The sequence below is a fragment of the Oxyura jamaicensis genome, chromosome 3 (genome assembly GCF_011077185.1).
Source record: "Oxyura jamaicensis isolate SHBP4307 breed ruddy duck chromosome 3, BPBGC_Ojam_1.0, whole genome shotgun sequence".
NCBI lineage: Eukaryota > Metazoa > Chordata > Aves > Anseriformes > Anatidae > Oxyura > Oxyura jamaicensis.
The window spans coordinates 73,275,855-73,299,508 of record NC_048895.1 but is presented as its reverse complement, the minus strand read 5'-3'; the positions used below and the strand labels follow the sequence as shown (position 1 = coordinate 73,299,508).

At 36.1% G+C, this 23,654-nt stretch overlaps 1 protein-coding gene across 3 annotated transcripts in view; it reads right to left on the bottom strand.

Annotated features, from left to right (window-relative positions):
* Window positions 1-3,145: 3,145 nt before the first annotated feature.
* The window catches only part of HACE1 (HECT domain and ankyrin repeat containing E3 ubiquitin protein ligase 1), a 50,781-nt gene continuing 30,272 nt past the window's right edge, over window positions 3,146-23,654 (bottom strand). For all 3 annotated transcript variants that reach the window (XM_035321838.1, XM_035321839.1, XM_035321841.1), the window contains 12 exons: window positions 22,810-22,878; window positions 22,078-22,165; window positions 20,907-21,018; window positions 20,710-20,807; window positions 20,431-20,518; window positions 19,149-19,298; window positions 14,880-15,076; window positions 10,170-10,301; window positions 9,476-9,574; window positions 9,104-9,174; window positions 4,520-4,633; window positions 3,146-4,083 (listed from right to left, as the gene is read on the bottom strand). In XM_035321838.1, coding sequence (XP_035177729.1) covers window positions 3,981-4,083; window positions 4,520-4,633; window positions 9,104-9,174; window positions 9,476-9,574; window positions 10,170-10,301; window positions 14,880-15,076; window positions 19,149-19,298; window positions 20,431-20,518; window positions 20,710-20,807; window positions 20,907-21,018; window positions 22,078-22,165; window positions 22,810-22,878 — 1,321 coding nt within the window. In that variant the 3' untranslated portion in view covers window positions 3,146-3,980. The remainder of the gene's footprint in view (window positions 4,084-4,519; window positions 4,634-9,103; window positions 9,175-9,475; window positions 9,575-10,169; window positions 10,302-14,879; window positions 15,077-19,148; window positions 19,299-20,430; window positions 20,519-20,709; window positions 20,808-20,906; window positions 21,019-22,077; window positions 22,166-22,809; window positions 22,879-23,654) is intronic.

The following is a 23,654-nucleotide window of genomic DNA, read 5'->3' as shown; positions in this document are numbered from 1 at the left end:
CCGGCACTTAGCCATGTTGAACCTCATCCCGTTGGCCTCTGCCCATCGACCCATCCTGTCCAGGTCCCTCTGCAGGGCCTTCCCACCCTCTGGCAGATCAACACTTCCCCTCCACTTGGTGTCATCTGCAAACTTTCTGCAAAGGGAATTCATTACTTCTTACCTGGAAAAGAAAATACTGCTTATTGACTTCTGTTCCATTATGTTCAATTTAACACTAAACATATTTGGCTTCCTGAAGTACCCACTCCAGAAAGATTTTCTGTAGAAAAAGCATCTCCTAGAAAATAATCTTGTATTGTAGGAGTTCATAGGGATCAAATAGTGTAAAGAATCCTGGGCAAACAGCTGTTCCAGTGCATTATATACTGACACCATTTCAGACTTCTAGAAAAAGATACCATTTCTTCTCCCCCCCTCTCCTCACATCTCTGCTGATTAATCAAGAGACTTGAGATTGACATCACTCATAAACCAACAACTTCTGTTTAATATGTATGAAGTATGTAACATGGGGAAACCTTGAAGAAAACCTTCTTTCCACCCTGGCTTGCCAGCATTAGGCAGATAACTGACACGTCTTGTGGAAGATGCCTTCCTTCTGAAACAAACACCATTACTGAATTTGATCTTATCTTTCTCATCTGCTTTCCCCACCACCAGGCCAAGAAGCACTCCTTTCCCTTTTATTAGGCATTATTGAGCTGTACCTGCAGAGCTGAAACAGCTCATTAGGTTTCAAGAACAGTCCAACTACACTAAAACTACAATTTTGCGTTTAGCCTTTTCAATAGAGAGTTCACAAGCTTCCAAAGCAGATGTGGTCTTAATATTGTTTTTTACTGTACGCATGGAAGTCTCTGGAAAATTTAGGCCAACAACCTTCTCTCTCTCATTCCATTTTCAATCTTATTGACTACAGTAATTCATATGGAACATACAGTAGTAGTCATTAAACTACATTTCACAGTTTATGGTTTTAATGGTTTTGTAACATTAGATGCATAACACATTTTCAAGCATCAAAAACTAGGCTTTGCTATATAACATTTTATAAAGATAATAAAAGTTAATGAGCGCTCATGATCTATGATGTGACAAGACATCTGTTCTTTTCTTTCCTAGATAAAACACTCACCCTACCTTCTTCTGGCACAGTTGGAAAAAATAAATATAAACCAATGAATCATTCTAAACTATAAGCTATATTAAGTTATATTTTCTCAACATGCTTGTCATATCCTGTTGCTAATAGGGCACAGGTTTCCTGAAAACAGTCTTTCAATGCAATAATTAAATCCTGGTAACTTCACATGGTCAACTGCTGCAGACAGTAATGTTTAAGTGTTCCAGCAGAGAAAAAAAAAAAAAAAAAAAAAAAAACTGCTCAAAACTAGCAATAACAAAAGATATGAACTCCTGGTGTAGAGGAGCCCAGCAAGCAGAAAATTGACATACAGCTCTTATTTACGTCATGCTTTCTCATCACATAAGTATTTTAAAAGAATTTCATTCTATCGAGAAGTATTTTGCACAAGTACTACAAGATACTTCATAAGGAATATGAGTAACATTACTAGGAAGTAGCAGTCTGATTCTGTACCATTTGTGATGCTCTAACAGGGAGATCTCTCAGAGAAAACTCTTTAGAAGATTAAAACTTTGCACTACATTACACGTCAGAATCAGTTGCTGAGCGTTTTTGGAGTACTGCTTGAGACCAAATCCAGTTTGCTGATACTTCTGCATTTGGACACTATGCAAGACTATGCAAGGTTTCAGTTTCCTGTAAACTACTGGATACCACCACAAAACAAGACAGGTGAAATTAAAAAGGAAAAAAATGCAGATTGCAGTTAATTGATACAGTTAATGAACAACTGCATTTACAGTAAAACACATGGATTAAGACTAAAATCCCAGTTCACCTAAAGAAAACAAATACAACCCCCTGGAAAATATACTGTATTGCTCAAAACGCTTTCCTGGTATCAATCCACCTTGCAAAGGCACACAAAGGAATCGGATACACGGTCAGGGAATCAAGTACTGCCCAACCGCGCAGAAAAGTGAAGTACTTCAGCTAAACTGATGAATCCAAGATAACTGGGATTTAGCACTAAAACTCTACATATCGTCAAACATCTAACCCATCTAAGTAAGCTCCCTAAGCTGTCCTAGAGGATGCTACAGAGGAACAGCAAGCGCTTCAGCTGATTAAACCAACAGTCTGGCCAAAATTCACTGGATTAACATGCTGGCAGAGCCTGCCTCTTTCTACTAACTAAAAGCAGAATTCTTCTTAAATTGCAGTCTATAAGGTGTCAGATGCAGGTTTTTTTACTGTAGCTCCACCGAATCAAACAGTCCGTGAATTTCTCTCTCCCACCCCCAAGAGAGGTTATATGTGCTTTAGATTAAAATAAATACATACTTAAAGAACAAACAAACAGATAAACTAGCAAACTTAGGCTACACTTGTATTAGCACTCAGTGAGTGTATGAGAACATCAGTAGTGAATTGTTTGTGCTGAGGATACGAACTCTAAATTTATCACTTTGGAGTGTTCACTAAGCCTAGACTCATTTACTTCAGACCACCTCTTCAGATCAACGCAGTCCTGCAGACATGACTAGATGTTCATCTATTAGTATCTGGTACATTTCTGGATGCTGCTTAGTTTCACCTGGACAGAACCCAGACTGCATTCTCCAAAGCGAAAGCATGACAAGCAGGGATGATCAGATTCATTAAAACAAACAAACAAGCCACAGAGCAAACAAAAATAATCTTAGCCTGATCCAAAGCAATAATGTAGTCATATTCTAGGGTCCCTAAAAAAGTTTTGCAAATACATCATCTACCCCTGCTTATCAAAAGCGCATGCTGATGAGCCACAGCTGTGCGTTTTTGCAAGTTACTTGAGTAACATACCCTAATTCTATAGAGATTTTGATGTAAGATTCTAACTATTACAGTCTTGACAGTTAGCCTCTCAATAAGCTCAGGTTCCTTCCTTGTGCATTTGCTTATGACCATCCATACACTTTGACACTGCCTTCTCAAATACTGCTTCAGTGGCAATTTAAATTACTAGCAAGGTGAAAAAAGTCCTCAAAAAACACACAAAAGCACACAAACTTGTCACATTCAGATTCTCGTAAAAATATTAAAATTTTATAGTAACTTTTGTGCATACAATTATGTCAAGGAAACAGTAAAGGCATTCAAACAAACAATTGGATATAGAACTTAAATAATATTTACAAATTCTAATCTGCAAATTGACTATAAAGTCACAAATACTTTAAATATTTAGTAGAATATAGTGTAAATTCTAATATAAATTAGATAGTAATTTCATCTGATACCCTTTCCAGTTGTAAGTCTAATCTTTACATATTATATACATTAAAATACTAAAAAGTTATAAAATTTTATTTGTTGCTATGCAAAGAAATGGAAAATACATCAGATCTGTCTTACTGTACAATATCCAAATTGAACTTTCTATAGTGTTCTCTGAAAAAATAAATGGCACTTTCACATGCAACAAGGCAAAAAGTACACGTCTGTCCATTACTAGTATGCCATCTGAATGTAAAATAAACTATGACACAAAAATGTCATTCAACCATCTAGCTGAAAATCAAAAATAAGACTGTAGAAAGAGATTCTGACAAACTTCCTGATTCAGACTGAAGTAATAATGAAAAGCATGTAAACTGATTTCCATACAGACCTGTCATTTAAATAAATGAAAATGCAGAATACTGAGAAATGTAAGTTCTTTGACAGTATCAAAGTTACTTTGACAACATATAATGGAGATAGAAACCTGATGATCCTGTGTGAATTCCGAAAACCAGCCCTGCCAATGGGCTGCAGCACCTAAGCTGCTTTTCTATTGACAGTTTCCAAAATTACTTCTGCCACTCTGAATTGCACATCAGTAGACAGATGAGTTTCCTAGACTTCATTATGCCATTGTGTAACCATAGCTTCCACAGTGTAATGCCACAAGAAGCCTGTCCTTTAGGATTTCCTTACTTGGGTATTCAGGTAACTTGAGCATATTGATACTGAAAAGAAAAAAGAAAAAAAACATCACAGGAAGAAACTCAACAGTAAAGCTTTCTGATTGAGAATCCTGAAGATGTCACATTTATGGAACAAAAAGCAAACAAATAAAACCAGTGCTCCATTACATCCCCATAAAGTATTCATTCACGTATATTGCAGAAAAGATTTTTCATTTTAGTAAAATTTAATGTAATAATTTAACATGAAGATTCCCTTATTGATCCCATTCCTTTTGGTTAAGCCAATGAGCAAAAACAATGCAACTACCTCTAAGTAAAAACCTAATACTTTGTTGGCTAGAGAATACTCCATGGACTGTCTAGAGTTTTTTTTAGCTTTTTAATAAAAACATTCAAACAGATTGTATTTTTGACTGACAATGATTTGAAAAAAATCCTTATTTCAGAGTATTTTAATAAGATCTTGTTAACATACCATGTGCTTGATGTTGGTAAAAGATTTGCAGTATACGGTACAGCAGCAATTGTAAAATTTTGCAATCCACTTCCACCCATTATATGCGCAAAGCCACCATGAGGCACCCTGGAACTGAGAACACTCACAGAAGTTAGATCATTGTAAGGACAGTTAAACCAAAAACATATTAGTGACTCTGCAAATACTTTTATACTGTTACATGTGACCGACTCATAATACTTTCATAAATGTTCTCCGTTTCTCACCAGGATCAAAATTCTCACTAAATACTATTAGTTACAATATAGAGTAATGCATTTGTTTATTTATGTTAGACATCAAATTCTTTGTAGGTTAAGAGAACTCTGTCTGCAAAGAGAACTCATTTCTTTGACCAGTTTTCAGAATAGAACGTCATCTCAGTTTACTACATTAATTATACCTTATTACATTAATTTACATTTACAGTTTAAGAAATAACTGTATTATAAAAAAGTTTATTCTCCAACTACTACCTGTGGGACAACTGACTATAGTGTTTTGATGCATCTTTTCATTTAGGTTTCCAGTTTACTAATAAAACCAACATATCAGTTAAATCCTCACCTAGGGACACTATAGCAAAGCCATACACACATCACTAACATATTGAGGAATGCATTCTCACTTAATCATATTATTCAGAATTTTTTCCTTTTATCAGTGTATTATTCAAGGATTACTTTAAGTGTAAATGGATAATAGACCTGCAATCTTCCGCATCCCTCACAAATTTTAAACAAACAGTAAAATTTAGATATAACATCAATGTAAGTTGGTATACATTACGACCTAATACCTGTTGTTATTACAGCCCTCATAAAAAGAAAAAAGACAGTCAAGAAACTATTAGAAGAAGGACTAAAGCAGTTGAGTGTGAGACAGTAATGCATCCTTGTCTAGAACAGCTACCTCCTTGGTTGCATCAGGAAGAACATTGACAGGAGGTGAAGGGAGGTGATCCTTCCCCTGTACTCAGCCCTGGTGAGTAAGAACTGGCTCCAAGCTCTCCAGTAGAAGAGAGACAAGGACACACTGCAGCAAGATGAGCAAAGGGCCACAAAGGGATTGGAGCACCTGATGTGTGGAGATAGAGCTGGGGTTGTTTGGCCTGAAGAATGGAAGACTCAGGGAAATGTGATCAATGAGTTTAACTGCCTGAAGAGAGAAATGATTAAGATGGAGCCCAAGTCTTTTCAGTGGTGCCCAATGAGAAAACAGGAGACAATGGGCTCAAAATGAAGCCCAGGAAATTCCATTTAAACTTGAGATTTTTCTTTTTCCTGTGAGGGCAGTCAGACACTGGAACAAGTTGCCCAGAGAAGTGATGGGGTCACCATCCTCAGAGACTGGGATAGACCATGAGCACACAGCTTTAGCTGACACTGCTTTGAGCATGGGGTTGGATTAGGCAGTCCCCATAGGTCCCCTCCAACCTTGTCTATTTTATGATTCTGTATCTGGCAAAGAAAGAAACCGATAAAACAAAATAAACCTTCCAGAAAATATGAAAAAGCTGTTAGCATTCCAGATTTCAGATACTTACATTAAAGACAATGAAAAAAATAAAATGACTGCAAAAAGCAGGAGCAAGGGAAAATAAGAATGAAGTAATGCTTCCACTCACAGTAAAATTACTTGATAAAAATGCAGAAGAGCAAAGGTTTCTATTGCCAGATATTAAGGAGCTATGACAGAGTTTGCAACAATACTTTTTAAATATGCCTGTAAGATCTAGTTATAGTGTCCAAGAAAAAGCTATACAACCTGTCTTAATGACAGCACTATTCGGCAGGCAGTTCTAGCACTGATGTATAAGGCAACCATCAAGAAGAGGAGTACTGATTATTTGCAGCATACTATCTCTGACATACAAATGTGATTGTGTTCACAGCCACAGTTCAAAACAGTTGTAAAGATTTTACAATGGCACCCTCTTTTATATGATGTTTTTGGCTTGCATTTCTACTACAGTGCTGCCTCCCCTGCAGTGATCTTTTGTTCTGTGAGCCAGGAGAATTCCACATTCAAATAAGCAATAAAATACAGACTTCACTCTGTTGAATCTCTCTTATTCAGCCCACTATTAACTAACATTTTTACAATTTAACTTATTAAAATGCTTTTCATAGAATAGGTTAAAATCATACAGAATGGTCGTGGATTTCAAAGCTTGAAAGTAACAGATGGCTGCAGCATGAGTACAAGGCTCTGAGTATGAGTTTTTATTTCAGAACAAAACACTGCCAATAATGGAAAGAGGGCCATTCAAATACACGTAAATAAGATCACAAGATCCTACCTTCCATAGTACATGTACAAATAGCCTTGAGCAAGAGCAACAATACAATTTCATAGCTTTGGAAACTTCAATGCTATTAAAATGCTTAAACTTGCATCTGAATCATGTCTACTATTTTTCTACAGGCTATATTTAGGCTTTCAGAGTGCTAAGACCTCCAAACACATAGCATCTGCTACTCAAACTTTACATGCGATATGGAAAGTGTGCTGTTAAAAAAAGATGTCTCAGAATTAGTATTACTGCTGAACACAATGCTGTATGCTCTGAAACTATCAAAGTAAGACTTTATTACATGGAAGAAAAAAATCTTTAGGACTGGGGGAAGATGAAAGGTAACACTTGAGAAATATTTAGAGATATCAGAGAAACACTGAAGACATCGCCATAAATGTAATTAATGTTATTCGACTCACTAAATTAATTTTATAGCCTTTAATTGGAAAGAAAGAATAGTACTACTTCATAAAAAAATCAATTAAGTGGATATGTAGAAGAGACTAAAGGAAAAAATAATGAAAAATTTGAATGCAGACTACCAAGCAGCACACACAGAATCTTAAAAGAAATTTCTCATTAAATAAATACAGAGCATTCAGTTAGAAAAATACTAAAGTTTGAAATCAGGTATACTGTTAGTGTAAAGTTTGACTTGAAATACTAGCCTGTACTAGACATAAACTGGAATTTTAGCTCACAGACAACTCAGCATATAAATCTTCCATGCCCAGAAACTAGGACTTTCTGGGGCATTGCTGGATTTATGTACAAAAATGCTAAGTGCACACCACTATTAGAGGTAACTTCTCAAATCTAAATGTTTGCGGAGAAATATCTGTTGTGTTTACATCACTGGAGAAAAAAACACAACAGGTTCTTACTAGATGATAGAAGAAAAAAAAATAGCATTTTTTTCTAAATTCCAGTCCAGATTTCTTAAAAAAAATATGTATATTTCCTACTAACAAGACATGAGTAGAACAAAGTCAGCAAGTGATTTGTGAGCAAAATGAATAGTGCTCAAGCATGTATTAATCAGACCACGTAACTGTTTACTAGATAGAAAGCATCCCTAAGAATCCGGATTATCCCAAATGCCATGCACATAGTGAATGTCACATCAGTATCATTTGGAATGTTTTAAGCAGCATTTGAAAAATGACTTTATATCTTAAGTATCCTTATTTGCCATCTAGATTTAGAAATGGATTAGTCCATTAAAAGATGGAAGACCAGCAGCTGACACACAACAGATGTGCAGTCAGAGTTACAGACTCGTTTCTGTAGAGGACAGAAAGAAAAAGATGAATGTGCACAGAATTAGCTTCTTAAATTGTCTGCAACCCCTAAAAACTATGAAATTTGTAATAAATCAAGTGAAACTAACAGAATTTGAAGACCGTGCCATTTGATGATACATCCATGACTGTGAAATTCCTTCCTATAAAAGACAAGGTTTGATGATCTAAATTTGCATTTTACCACCGCTTAATCACAAAACCTATAAACAAAGGAAAGGTCAACTGCTCTACTGATCCCAGAGTATGAAAGAAACACCAAATTAAGAAGATGGCGTGATCTCTATCTGCTACTAGGAAAAAAGAAGAAAGAAAAAAAACGACTACAAAATGCAGACAGTCCATTTGTGTCACTCTACAAAATATCTGTATAGATATCTGGCAACTCACCCAGCTCAAAATGACATTTACTGCTCAACCTGTCCTGTCCCTGCCCTGCACTGCACTGCCACCAAGCCATAAAGGAAATAGAAGTGGCTTTCCCTGAAGAAAAGCTTGAATTTAGGGCAGAAATACTACATAAGACAAACAGTCTTGCATAAGGTTACACTTTCATTTGATCTTGACATGCTGCACTAACGTTAAATCCAAATGAGCTTTAGTAGAAGGATATTCTATTTGCACTGACTAAAATGATACTTAGTCATATCTCATGTATTAAAGCCTTTATTGATTCCACCTTACAGTGGAAGGTGTCTCTGCCCACAGCAGAAGGGTTGGAACTAGATGACCTTTAAAGTTCCTTCCAAACCAAACGATGATTCTTGGAGGAGCTAAGAGCCACATAAATATGCAATAGAGGGAAGAATATAAAGTGCAGTTAAAATCACTACTTCCTTGTTTAAAAACTGCCTGAAACAGCAACTTGTTTCTATGTAGGTGGTTGGTACAGCAGTCTGAAGTCTGTTAACTTATTTCAGAGTATCCAAACAACACATTTGTTATTACACAAGAGTTTCTCACCTGCCAGTAACAAACTGTAATAGTAATACTCTCTCTTCCTGAGTTAATTCTTCCACAACATCCCAGAACCACTAAACGAAATAAGAAAAAAGAAATAAGTTAGTTTTCATTTTTCATTACTTACAGTACTTGAAAGGATAATGGTAAAACAAATTTGTGTTTGTATCTTAAATTATGGATATTTTCACACCAAATTCATACATAACCAAATTGTTTAATATATAAAAAGTCATTTAATACAGGAATATAGCACAAAAAATCTCTACAAATATTAGTCAGTCAGCTTCCATGAAAAGACAGAAAAGGACAACAAAAAAAGTTTTTGTGGAATAATCTACGTTATTCAAAAAAAAAAAAAAAAAAGAATTTTACCTGAATAACTTGGTCTCCTCTCTCATAGCCACTGGTGTATTCTGTATTTTTTAACCAATCATTCACATCAATTTCTGGCATGCCAGACAACAAAAGCTCCTTCAGAAAAAGCACATAGCTTTTGATTAGTGCTGACTAACCATTAATTTCAAGTGTTCATGCTATTTTAAAAAGTTATTGCTTAAAAAAATGCAGTACATTTTCTTTTTAGTTTCAAACTTACAGTCTTGCATTATTACCATGACTAACTTTTAATACAAAAAAATCTTGAATTTGGATGATGTTACATGATCTGTCCAATTTAGACACAGAGTATGAAATGGTAGAAATTATGATAAAGGAACTTAGAAAAAAAAATCTGAGTTTTAGCATGACTAGAGACGAAACTTGAGCTATCTTAGTTACAGAAGATCAAACTACTCCAAAAACGTATTCCAATTTGATTCTCAAACTCAAAAGTGTGACAGTAGATAGCATCTCCTGACTTTTAAAGATTTTTTTTAAAGAAATGCCAGAAAGATGGCTATTCTAAATAAGTAGGATAAACAGGAATACTCATATTGAGAACCCCTCTGATAGATGCACAAAGACTGAAATGAAAGATACACAATATTTTGTGGGTACTGAGCTTTACTTCTACATCATTACATTACTGATGAAGGGTGCTGAACAAAGTACAGGCGTCCCTGCTTACCAGCTCATATTCATCAAACAGCTGAATCAAAGACGGTGGAATGAACATATGGAAACCTTGTAAAAAGGCATTTATCTGAGGTTGAATGGCTCTTGTCATTCTAAGTTCAGTGACAAGTTGGACATACTCAGCCTGTAATTAAGAAAATGACATTAAGACATACAACAGCAAAAATACGTAGTGCTCATGCATACACAAATACGCATAAACGCAGTCCTCCATATATCACAAATATTATCTACTCTAAGGTGTTAAGAGTTCCCTATGCACATTCCACCCACTGAAGCAACATGAGATAATTCAGAACACCCTTCAGAATCCAGAGCCCTTTCTGGTATTTCCCTTTCCTTCCTTCCACCAAGACAATTCCCGAAAAGCAGGGTTCAGAAGCCAGTCAAAGCAGACCTGGATCAAGCCCAAGGAAGTGAACAGAACTTGGTTTGTCATGCATGCATCTAATACTGCCACCACTGGCATTTGTTGTTGCACAGTTAAGCCAACTGAACTCAGAAAAAGGTAAAATTCTGAAGCAACATTTGTGAGCCGAAAGAGCTTGCTTGCTTTCCCACTGTCTCTGGAAGCCTAACTGAATATACCTGCAAATTTTGTTGTAATAAACCCCTCACACCATTTTTTTTGTAAGGTCTTGAAAGTCTTCTCGATTTTTAAAAAAGGAGAAAAAAAGCATTTATAGGGTAAACATGCAAACAGACAATAAAATAGTTCGCATGCTTGAGAGATCTGGGTACTCCGTCCCCTTTAAAGGACTCCAGTTTGAAAAGGAATCCACTAGAACTCTGCTGTTGAAAACACAAAAGCCTAGGAGGCAGTTAAAGGAAGGCTTTTAGAAAAAGACAGACTTAAAAGTGCCTGCATTAAAGCTGTATAAACACATCTCATTTAACCTGACAGAACTTTGCAAGTCTAATAGAGTTTCTTTATTCAATAAAAGAAAATTTGTTCTCAAATAGAAATCTATTCCTGGATTATTTGAAGTATACAGTTTCAAAGTAATGCTTTTACTTCCTAATTGTGATTTCTAATAAAGAAATCATAAAATATACTTCCCAATTATACCATCTTAACCATCATCGTGCTTCAAGACAACAACCTTATAAAAACACCATGTGGATTTTTAATTAAAAAAACATTGATTAACATTTGGGCTTTGAACCTGCACAAAAGCAGGTAAGTATTCTTTCTCTCCTCCCTTTCTGAATAAATAAATAAATAAATAAAAACAGCATCGAAGGCAGTTCCTTACATTCCCAGAAGTATGCAGTGGTTAGACAACTGCCTCACAGTTGGAAGATATTTTTAAATGCATTAATACCATTTTATTAGAGTGAGAGGACAATTAATTTGTGAAGACATACCTAAGCATGTCTTCAACTGCCAAGCTGTTCCCAAATATCTAGTTTCAATCTAGCAATCTCCCTAGGTTGCTTTTAGTGTCAGGGGAACTGAAGACACCTCCCTTTTCTAATGAATTAGATGAGCAGCCAAAGGAGATTAACTGCACTAGACAAAAGCCAGCCCCTGCATCTACTTTTTATGAGCTCTGCGAGGAAATAAGAAACATTTGCTAGGATTAAAAGCAGTGTTAACAGTGGTATTCAACGATCAGATGAGAAATATTTGTATTTAAGTCTCTGTTACTTAAGTTAGGCTATTCAGAAAACAGGGTTGTAGAGAAAAAATCTCACAATCTTATTTTGAAAAATCCATTAGAAAAAATTATTACGCACCTAAGTACCTATTTTCTGCATTACAAATATATTTACATTAAACACTTCCATTATGAAAAATAGTTGCTATGCTTTAGGTATAACAATAAATCTTTAAACAGCCTGGTACAGCAGCACATATTGACTATCAGATCCGGTGCATGCTGAGAGACCTTTACTACAAAATTTACGTAAAGTATGCCAGCAAAAAAAAAAATGGTCAATTTGTTTTTCCCTCTGTTCACTTCATTTGCATTTTATTCCTTCTTAGAAGCCTTAGGAGCACATTAAAAAAAACAAATACCTCCAGAATTTCATACACAGTCCTCCACAGTGCATAAAAGGTACAACTCATTCTGCATTCAGCCAGATGCACATCACAAATCTGACTACAACATCTAGCTTGGGTAAGGGCTCGTTTTGTACTTTCCTTTGAGGTGAAGCAAGCAAAGATCACACCTCCCTGATTTCACAACCCCATGCACTGGGGTGAGGCTACGATCAATGTCCGTTATGATGTTCAGGTTTAGGGGGCAGCCACATTCTAACGCTGTTTGAAAAAGTTGTGGGTTTTTTATTGCCTAACAGTACAGCCAGGTCACAGACAGACAAGTCCCGAAGCCATATGACTGCAGAGTTTTGGACTGCTTTTTTAAAACTGTATATGGTCAAACTTTGTCTCTCATTTTTCCTGAAAAGTAAGTAGAAAGCTGCAGGAACATATACAGCAAAGAACAGAGAAAAACATATAGCAAGGAAACTAGCAAAGCAAGACTTCTGTTTGAGGTCTCCCTGTTACCATGATAAAAGGCCATTGAACCACTACTATAATGGATACTTCAGTTGGAACTACACAGACAGTCCAATTGTAAGATTGGAACATTTACATTGCACAAACCCACAACCATTCACCTATTACACAGCTGATGTAAAAAGAGAAAATGTGTTCACTCAAAGAAAACAGCTTCTTACAAACAGCTATTATTACCACTTCTCAATGGGGCTAGTGGTTTTTTTTGTTTGTTTCATTTTTGCTTTTCAGTGAGAGGGAAATTGGTTGTTTGGATGGTTTCTGTTGGGTTTGGTTTTTTTTATTATTATTTATTGGCTTTTTTTTATTTTTATTTTTTTTTAATTTATTTTTAAGGAATAGAGATTCGTTCAATTTCCTTTAGAAACATGCTATCTTCAAACAGGTAATCTGCTGGTGTGCATACACAGCAAATTCTTTTAGGAGCTATATTTCCTTCTCCCAGAGGTATTGCAAATACAATGAGTTTTAAACAGAAGTCTTTTATTCCTCAGGTAAAGGCAGAAAAAAGATATCTGTTGCAGAAAAAAAGAGATGCGACATAAATTAGAGGATACTCTTTTCCGTTTAACCTACTAGAGCTGCATGTTAGAGAAATCCAAAAAAATCTCCCAACAGTACTAAAACACAGATCTACAATTTTCAACAACTTTGGTTCATTGTGTCAAAATCAGCAGTAAAGAGACAGTGTCATCATACAGTCAATCATACAGATGTTTACTTTACATTTTTCAGCCTGCAAATTCAAAAATCAATGAATATTAACAGTTTAAAAGCTACCCTAACAGTTAGCTGTTTTTTACCACCCTTCAAATAAAAGCTACACAAACTCTAGTCCCCTCCTGTTACCCCAGAGGAAGGCTGATGAGCTAGCATGGGTGCATCTGTTCTACACAGTGTTGCCCAGCCAGAAGTTAAGGGAACAACGCGAGCTATTAATGACTGAGGATATCCTCGCGTAGGCAAACTTCTGATTTCATGCTAACTGATAGCTGCCAACTGCTTTTTCAATGGTTGTTACGAAACTACAATTTATTTCAAGTACATCTGTTTTATATACTGAAATTAAGACCAGAAACAAGAATCAACATCTTTGCTTTCTCTGATAGGTAATAAAGAAATTAATCATCCACTCCCTTCACAATTAGACTTGTTTTATCGTCTTCATTCTTTCATGAATGATTATATTGCAGGAGACAGTGCAGAATCAGGCTAATAATATGTATTTCAGTTATTGCAATGGCACTCTGCCTTAATGAAAACGAGGATTAAGCACACAAGAAATCAGTGCCAATTGCGCCAAAAGAAAGTAAAATTTTGTGAGAACAAATGCTGACACCAAGTGGTCATTTGCCATTACGACAGCTGTGTATGCTAGCGATGAAGCTGCATGAATACTGCATGCACAAAGCGAGTTAGACTAGATCCACACTTAGGAAAACCAAGACACGAAGCAGACAAGGAACAGAAGAATCAATGATACAAAACAAAATTACAGGTTTACGCATGACACTGCTTTGGTTACTCAAAAATGTTAGTTACAAACTGCAGATTTCAGTTAGAATAATGTTCATTTTCCACGTGAGTCAAAATCTGGCTGTGTTTTCCTATTTTTGTTTTTGAGTTAAAGCTGCAGAGAACTCAAGGACTTTCCAAGTTGTTCCTATTAAAGTATATATATATAAGTAGATATATACTACTGATATAGATACATCCTGAGAAAATTGCAAATGGCTGAAAAGCTTCCTGCAGCTTTTTACTCTGCCAGTTATTCTGTATATTACTGCACAGCAATCTAGGGCCATAGATAGCCTTAGCAGGCAGGATGCTTTGCGACATTACTTGTGATTTTATTTTTTTAAGCAATTGTTATTGTTTTATTCTTCTGGTATTTACCCATGACTTTATGAATATCTGCATTTTTTTTTTGCAATAGACACTATTTTCCTTCTGAGAGTTCTGACAGAAAGAATAATATCAAAGCTGAACACTTAATGGAGATTACTACTTCTATAACACATTAAGCTAGAAAAAGAGAGCTAAAATGTGTTGACAACTTTTTTTATGTACTTCCTTCAAAAGCGGTATATCATTTATGTTTCCAGTTATTCAGAAAGTCAGTCCAATTATTTTTCTTATACTGTCAGCTTCTGACTAAACCTGTATACTTACCTTGTTTTCCTGTGTAACAAGTATACTCGCACCCCCTGGCTTTAATGGCACTTCTTCCATTGCTCCAAACACATCAGTTTCAACAGAGAAGGTCAGCTCTAAACCCAGATCACTGATATCGTTATCTAAAATCCACTGCAAGTTCTTTGCATACTCTGGATCAATAGATGCTACATCTTGATAATTTACAGGTATACCTAGAAAAAAATAAAGACAAACACCCCCAAAATAAATAGGATAAAGTGAAAAGTATTTTAACTTAATTTATGGTAGAAGATTGCCCTCTAGAGAGGAACCAGAATAATGCAGTAATAGAAAAAGGGGAAAGGGATTCACCATTAACTACAGCAGAAATGTACTTACTACATTTTAAAAGCACTAAAGTTCCCTCTGTATGTTTTTCTTTCCAGTGAAGCAAACGGCATACCATTCAAGCAACAACAGTTTGCACAATTTTACATGACTAATGGGCTTCAGCAGAAACATCTAACCACACAGAACATACAAGGCTAAATACATTACCTAAATAAACTCAAGTTTTCTATGCAACTTCTAGAAACTCAAACATAATGTCTTGCTATACAATATCTTTTCCTCCCAGAAAAGGATCTAGAACAAAAGACAATCTTTCCGTACTTTGAAAATTCTTTCACTCTTCAGCTTTTATTTAATCCTTTGCTATGAGATCTACTATTCAGTTGAAAAAAAAAAAAAAAAAAAAAGATTTACAGAAATGCCACATTTTCAAACTGAACTTGCAAGTCACTGAGAAGCACTGAGATAAATTCAGAGCTGCTAGAAGTTTGGTTTTCAACCAAGTATGGAAACTGCCTATTTATATGCCCTTCGCAAACATGGCACTCAAGAACAAATTTGAGCAAACATGTCCAGAACAACAAGTTGCCTGAGTTTGCACAAAGGAACTGCCTCTTCACTACAAAAGAAAACAAATCCAAACGACTTCATGAAGGCAGATCATTTAGATAACTCTATCATGATAGATAAATATTGGAAGGTAGTTAGGGGGTGCAGGTGTTCATAGCTTTAGAGAAAAGCAAGTTACTGGGAAGTACTCCCACTGCTTCACCACCTTCCATGCATCTGTGACGTGTTACACAAATGTTCTATCAGTAGACGTCTTAACATGCTATGGACTGCAGAAGCAGCACCCGTGACAGTAACACAAAAATCAAAGGTTAGCAGCTGGTGCAAACATGTAAATGCAAAAGCCATGTAACTGTATTTCACTGGAAGTTCTGACTTGTGCTGAAATGTTGCACACAAGAACTGTAAGGCATTGTTTTTCTGATAAAACTTAGCAACATTCCAGTTTAAGAGATGGACAGATAATTTACTAATGGATTTTCACTGTTACCTCTCCAAAAAAGTTTAATAGCTGTCTAGTAGCTTCTAAATGGCTGTCTAGAGGACTTTGACTTTTCCCTACCATTAAGCGTATGTGCATTTCACATATGAAATGTGAAAATAATGTCATCTCTAGGGAACACAACCAAACCATGGGTAACAAAACAGACTGAAAAGCAGGAATCAGACTCCTTTAGACAAAAAAAAAATTAAGTACAGTGTCAAGAGGAAACTACACTTGTAGTCAGCAAGTTGTGATACCAAAGCACTAAGTTCCCTCATCTGCTTGACAGATATTTTAGCAATCAATAAAGACTCAAGTCAGACAGCTAAAGAAACTCCATCAATTTCATCAGGACAAGATTCTAGTCCCCCTGAGATAAGTGCATTAAGTATTCAAGGATATATAAGGCCCCCAGCTCAAAATCCACTGACCCAGAAAATAATTTTCACTTTTGCTCATAATATTTCACAGGGTATTTCTTAATATACTTGATTCTACCAGGAGATAGCACAGTTAGGTTGCTGTGTCTTCCTAGGATGGAGACGGAAGTTTCCATTGCCAAACAGAAAACTAACTAGCTCCTTCGAAAAACAAAGTAACTGGATAACAGCACTAGTGAAACTACCTTCTCTTCCCCTGTTTAAGTAGGGAGCATATAGACACAGAAAAAGAAACCTAGGAGGCCTTATTAATTTCTGACTATACTTCTGCCTTAGTTCTAGATCTGTAGTAAAGCGCAATCCTTATAAGCAAAAGAAACTATAAAGCAATGTTTAAGTTAACAAACAGAAATCACACTGACTACATAGCTAACATTATAAATCACATTAGCTGGGTTATCACTGAAGCTGGAGACTACAAACTATTGCAGAAAGATCTCATCAGGGTGAAAAAAGGTGCTAAGTCTCAAAAAGCAGCCACATTTGTTCATGTAGGTTTCAGCTTCTACTTATGGCAATTCCACTTCACACCTCCTCTAGACACAGAGAGAAGAGTTCCTTTGAAAGTTCATAGTGCTCCTAGGGTAGAGGAGGTCTTATCACACAACAAGTGGATTCAGTTTCATCATCTGGAAAGGCAAGTAAAAAACAAGGATCTCGTTGCAAGGTGAGAAACCAAAGGAAGGAAACTGCTCTCGGACTTCAAGAGATTTAATATTCCGTTACTTAGGGCCTCACAGATAGCTGAAGGGAACCTCTACTATGTCTGTAACCTGGTAGCTTATATTTGGTGTGAACAACAGCAAGTATAATCCATAGCTAAACCTGAACCAAAAAAATAAAGCAAACAAAAAAACCCTTAGGAGTATCCGCTGGTGTGCAACTCAGGTTCCATAAGCAACAAGAGAGGAGGTGCATGAAGCTGAGGGAAGAGGCCTTGGAAAAGTTTATATAAACCACCCTAGAGAAGGAAAAGAAACTACTTTGGGAAGCAGAGGTATATTTTTTCCAGTTCACTGTGTGTGGTAAGTAACAAGAAGTGATAAAAATCTGTGAACCTTTTGAATTTAAAGGAGCTGAATGTACACAAACCTCTGGAGAATTCCAGGATGTCTGCTCAACAGAACAGCAAGACCTTATTAAGAGCGACTGGAGAGATCTTATTAATAGAGACTACTCACTGCTGTCTGGCTTGGAATAGTGATACGCTCTGTTAGAAGACATACCCTTTTTCCTCTCAGCTGCCAACTGCTGATTTACATATTGTGCTGATTTCTCACTTCAACAAAAATATCAATCTGTGACGTGAGTAAGAAGCAAAAGAACATATCTGGTAACCGGAGGTGACAGCCTTAAATTTCAGAAGTGGCAGACATCTTTAAATGGGGACTGTAAGAACAAGTTATTTTAGCAAAATGAAGAAAAAATAAAAGAGGAAACAATGCATCATCTTGTTAATTCAGATACCAAGAAACCTAGTATATAATGAAGTAATGAAGAGTTCACGCTACAAAAGAACCAAAATTAATTAGCAGTCATCTCCAAAAGAGGTCACAAGAGCAACACTTGACTATTCTCAAAGCGTGTAAGTAAACAGCAAAAAAATACTTTCATTTGTGAATACATCACATGGAGATTAGCCTGTGAGCATCATTCTTCTGCTCGCAGAGAAATCTCTTTATGAGAGGCCAACTCTGAAGTCAGCGCCAAGTTGTGTTATACAGAGAAATGTCTGCTTTGGAACCTGTTTCCTACGTGAAGGATCAATGGCTATGGGATCCTGATGGGTCATTGCCAATGTAGTGCTGCTTCATACTGGTGTCCTCCATCTGTTCTTGCCCAGTACAAGAGTCACTGTCCCACAGCAGAAAGCAGTACTGAGGGAGGCAAGTAAAACGTATCCCTAGTCTTACACAAGATCTTGACAAAGATGACTGCAGCTGCATGGTACGACTGCAACAGTGTTACCTGAACACTTTCACGGAAGAGAAACAGTAAATCTGAAACTCCTCGATCTGTTACAGACTCAGCAAACATCAAAAAAAAAAAAGATTGCAGATAAACAGACTGATTATAAAAAAAAAAAAAAAGACAGATCCAATCCCTTGAAAGCCTTCCTAAGACTTAAAGAGCAGCTCTTGAGGTAAAGCAAGACTCTTTATCCATGTTCTTCAGGAAAAGTAAAACACCATGCTATCTTACACCTCCAAAGATGATTAAGGAATAGCACTTAAAGAGAAAGGAAATTCTGCATGCTGTGGCAGTTCATGAGAGGCTCAGACTGAAATAGCAATCACTGCCATATCATGTTGTAACTCTGATGTTCATAAAAGATTAGCAAGACTTTTATTTATTTCCAAGACTTTTTCCACTTTCAAGCATGCACACACAAGTTAAAAAGGAAGTTAACTACTCAGACGATTGTTATGACTAATAAACAGGATTAAAATAAAACCATACCAAGAATATGTTTGTAGAATGACCTTGTGAAGTAAATGTTCACCAACTGCCTGTGATTCAGAGCTAGTCCCAGGATCTGGCCTGCAAAACGGAAGTAGTTCAAATGATCTGGATTTACAGAAGAGTTGCTGTTTGGCTGGAAAGTTGTTCCTGTAAAATAAAAACATTACTGGTTTCTTCTTCATCATCATCGTTATTAAACTGAAGTTTATATTCGTTAAATAAGCTAACCATCTAAAAACACAAAGTTTTATTTTGGAGTTCTGGAAAATTGGTTTGTTTTTTTTGGTTGGTTGTTTGTCAAAAAGACATCAGAAGGAAATGTATTAGAACGCAATGTCATCATACTATTACAATGGCACTGCTTAGCCACTCTCCAAGGCAAAACTCTGAATTATCTATCATCAACAAGGATAACAGTCACTATCTGCTAAACTTGGTCTTCCATCTTGCTCTATTTCTACACGCATTTTTTGCTCACTCTAATGGCCCATGCTTCTACCAACTTGTGCACATGATTAAAGGGAGGATCAAACTATATTCACTTTCTTTCATCTGTTTCCAGCCAGATGCAAACAGATCATCCTGTCCTGGTCTCCTTGGAAGAGACCATCTCCAAGAGACATCCCTAAACTTTTAACTTTCAGAAACTGATCTATGCTTCTGCTGTTGACTGAAATCCTTGACACTTCCTAAGACTTTGTAAGGTAGAGAGCAAAACATTTATCGCTGCTACTGATGTGAAATCTTTTATCGATAAAGATTTGCTGTGCATGTAGCACCCAAAACACAAAAAGTCAAATAAAACGTAGATGCATGGAGATCAACATCTGGTTATACCACAAAAGTGAAATGCTTGACTTTGCGGTTCACTAAAAAGAAATAAAGGGAACTGTGGAGATATTCCTTACAACTTCAAGAGAAAGGAAAACATTTTATATACTACTATCAATGTCCCTCTAATGTCCTTTATGTCCCTCTAACACCAAGTAGAAATAGAATGGAATCATTGAATAGCATGGGCTCATTAAAACTAACAACTCACTGTCCTCTTATGAAAGAGGAACAAAATTATGGAATCTTCAAATTAAAAATCATTTGTATTTATGAAAACATATGTTGAACAGATTACTTCTCTACATATGAAAACAATTCCGTCAGTCTCACTTTTTTAAAAGTAGCAATCTTACATCCTGCAATCAATTAAGTGAGTCTCAGATTATTAAGATGCTTTCATGAAAGATGCTCTAAAATCAGAGAAAAAAAAAAAAGAGAGACATACCATCAGCTGACTGGGTAAATAAGGCATAATCTGGGTTAACTATTTCACTGGATAAAATGTCAAACCACTCACGCACCACACCCTGTCCCTGCATGTCAAAAAAAATAAAATATATTAGTACCTAGAACTTCCACCGGGTAGTTAAGCTAGGTTACCACATTTCTTAGTAAAACATAGAAGTTATTTTACATTTGGATTTAATTCAAAACAATATTCATGAAAAACAGAATTAGTATTTCCATATATAGTGATAAATGAAAACCAGGACATTTTACCTACCATGCCTTCTTCTCCATGAAATCGCACAGCAATCCCTTGCTTTAGTTTTGCACAATTTGCTTTAGAGACAACTTCACAGCTACTCCTAAAAATAGAATCTGAATACAAAGAACCAATTAATTTTATGTCTTAATTAATTTTATTGCAATGTATTTCTGCATTTTCTAATAGACGCTATTCAGTTTCTAGCACAATACCTCTGTGAACCAGAAGGATGTCATTTTCATTGACAGGCCTGTGCACCATGTCCGAATCTGGTTGCCCCGAATGCAGATGTTCATAAAACCATTCACAGCGATCTTTAAATGGCTACAAAACAAGAAGTAAACCACATTACACAGATGTATTCAACTAGATAATTCCTAAACACAGCTAGAAAACACCATTCCTTCTACACATCAGGAAGCACTTTTTGCTGCATGAGTGACAGAGCACTGGTACAGATTGCCCAGGGAGGCTATGGAGATGCTCAAAAACCACCTAGACACGGTCCTGGGCAAGCAGCTCTGCGTGTTCCTGCTTGAGCAGGGGGTTGAACCAGATGGCCTCCAGAGGCTCTTTCCCACCTCAGCCATCCTGTGATTCTGCGAAAATGGTTATACACACCACTGATGCATTTTGAGATGTGCAGAGTTGCTCAGTACTACCTTAACAAGCCATACAGTATTTTGGGAAGAGGAAAGGACTAGACTTGCTCTCAAGTGCTTGCTGAAATCTGGGATGCAGAAAGACTGGACCATCAGCTATACAGAAGTAGCTGTCAGACTATGTAACCCCTAAGAAAAAGGCAACAAAACTGTCCCACATTTCCTACATTAAACCAAAAAGTGAATTTCGGTTATCAGTACATCATTATTTTACTTTCAAAAACAAACAACAAAAAAGGCACCCCACTCACCCACAATTAACCAATGAAACAGGATGAAGTGCAACATTACTACATGATGTTTCACTGAAGGAGCTGCCACTAATTAATTATGGCATAATCAACTAATAATGGTGTACTCATCCTGTGGTTTGTCTCAAAATGTAAGTCACTTAAAGAAACCAGAGCATGTTAAAGCTCAATTTATTAGATGTAAATTAAGTGAACTTTCTATTGTGAAATTTATATATACATTGGACTTTTGAGACATATTTAACACTGGTAATCTAAAATGAACTTACACATGAATTTTAAAGAATTCAAAGTAGAGAAGTCTGGATGCCCCACACCTGTTTAATCTGATCTTTCAGCACCCCAAATTCAGAAGCACTGGAGGCCACATTTTGTTCTTCCATCCTCCCCAAATAGATTTGTTTGTTTTTAAACCAAACTACTCTCTTTATATTCACAGAAGTTGTAACTAAACATCTCTTGACGTTTACCTGAGCCTTTATGATGTGCATAAATCTGGACATTAGTTCAGGACACTCAAGAAGGAAATGAAAGTGATCAAAAATTATTTTGGGATTTCTGAAAGAAAAATACCTTAGGTTAGAAGCCTATTAGTCAGAGATCTAATAATAATGCTTCATGATACATTAAGTCTACATGAACAGACAATGCAATTAGACCTATAGAACAGTTCCAACAGACTATCTTGTAATGTTTTCTTTTTCCAAATGACTTGTACTACCTCCTCCTTTGCACATGGAGGATACAAGCAGCTCTCCAAATAGAAGACAAGGTTATAAACTGGGTAGTCCCTGAGAAACTGAGAACAGCCAAGTGTGCTAAGATGGTGACTCCTCTAAGGAGTCATTATGTATAACATGTATGAGGAAGAATTGAAGTTTTCATCTGCCTTGAAAGAGAAGACTTTATTTGGAACAAAGAAGAGGAAATAATTTGATATGGAAATTATTCTGTTGCTCTGTGAAAGAAGTTTTGTTCATGAAATCTCACTAAATCTTACAGAAGGTTTGCTTACATATGCAGCAGAATTCACGTATGCCTGGACTCTAAATCATTAACATACTTTCCCTCAAATCTGGCAGGACCATTAGACTGCATATGGTACAAATGTCACAATAACCTAAAAATACAACTCATAAGAAAAGTTTGAACTACTTTGAACACACACAAAAAAAAAAACCTCCCCATTACTTGAAACTTACCGGTTAACAAAACACTTAAGGACATCATCGTGCTTACAAACAAATTCTATAAAGCGAGGCGATGTCATCCTGTTCAAAGAAAATCATAAGATACTTCTGATTGGGAAATTGAAGAGAATTTCAAGTACATACACTGTTCCATTCTCCTTTTTAATAAAATGCTATGCAAATAAAAACTGATGGTTTTTAACCAGTCAATCATTAAATTAAATACTCAGCAGCATTAAGATTTTATAACAAACCAATGGAAAAGGCAAAAATACCAATGATCAAGACAATCAAGCAACCTGCCAAATAACTTTGTTACTAAATACATGACCAAAAAAAGTTCAAAGCAATGGAGATGCACAGTTTTCCAACTGTGGAAATGTTGTATCGAAATATATATGGAAGGACTAATATTATATGCACAATATACATTATACATGGTTCTATATTCTTGTTCATTGGGTAAAACTCCCACCACACACCTTGTAATTGCAGTAAGTGAGGAGAAGAGCCACGAAGAAATAAAATTACAGTGAACTCATTAATAATTTGGGGCAAGGTGGAGTTTAATGGTTTCTTAAAGGAATAAAATTGCTTGCCATGCAAGCCTCTTGTACGCTAGTATGGGAGTTTATTTTTTCCTCCTATGTTTGAAGAACTTGGTTGCAAATTTTACACCATTTGTTTACATCTGTGTTCTGTGCTTTTCAGAAAGAAAGTAATACTTAATTGGGTCCTTTAGTGTGTGCACGAGCTAACAAATACTTGCAACCAATGCTAAAACCCTCTCAATCCATCCAGTGCCTAAAAAGGTTGTGAAACATGGCACTTTAAAAAGTACAAGACAACAATCCTAG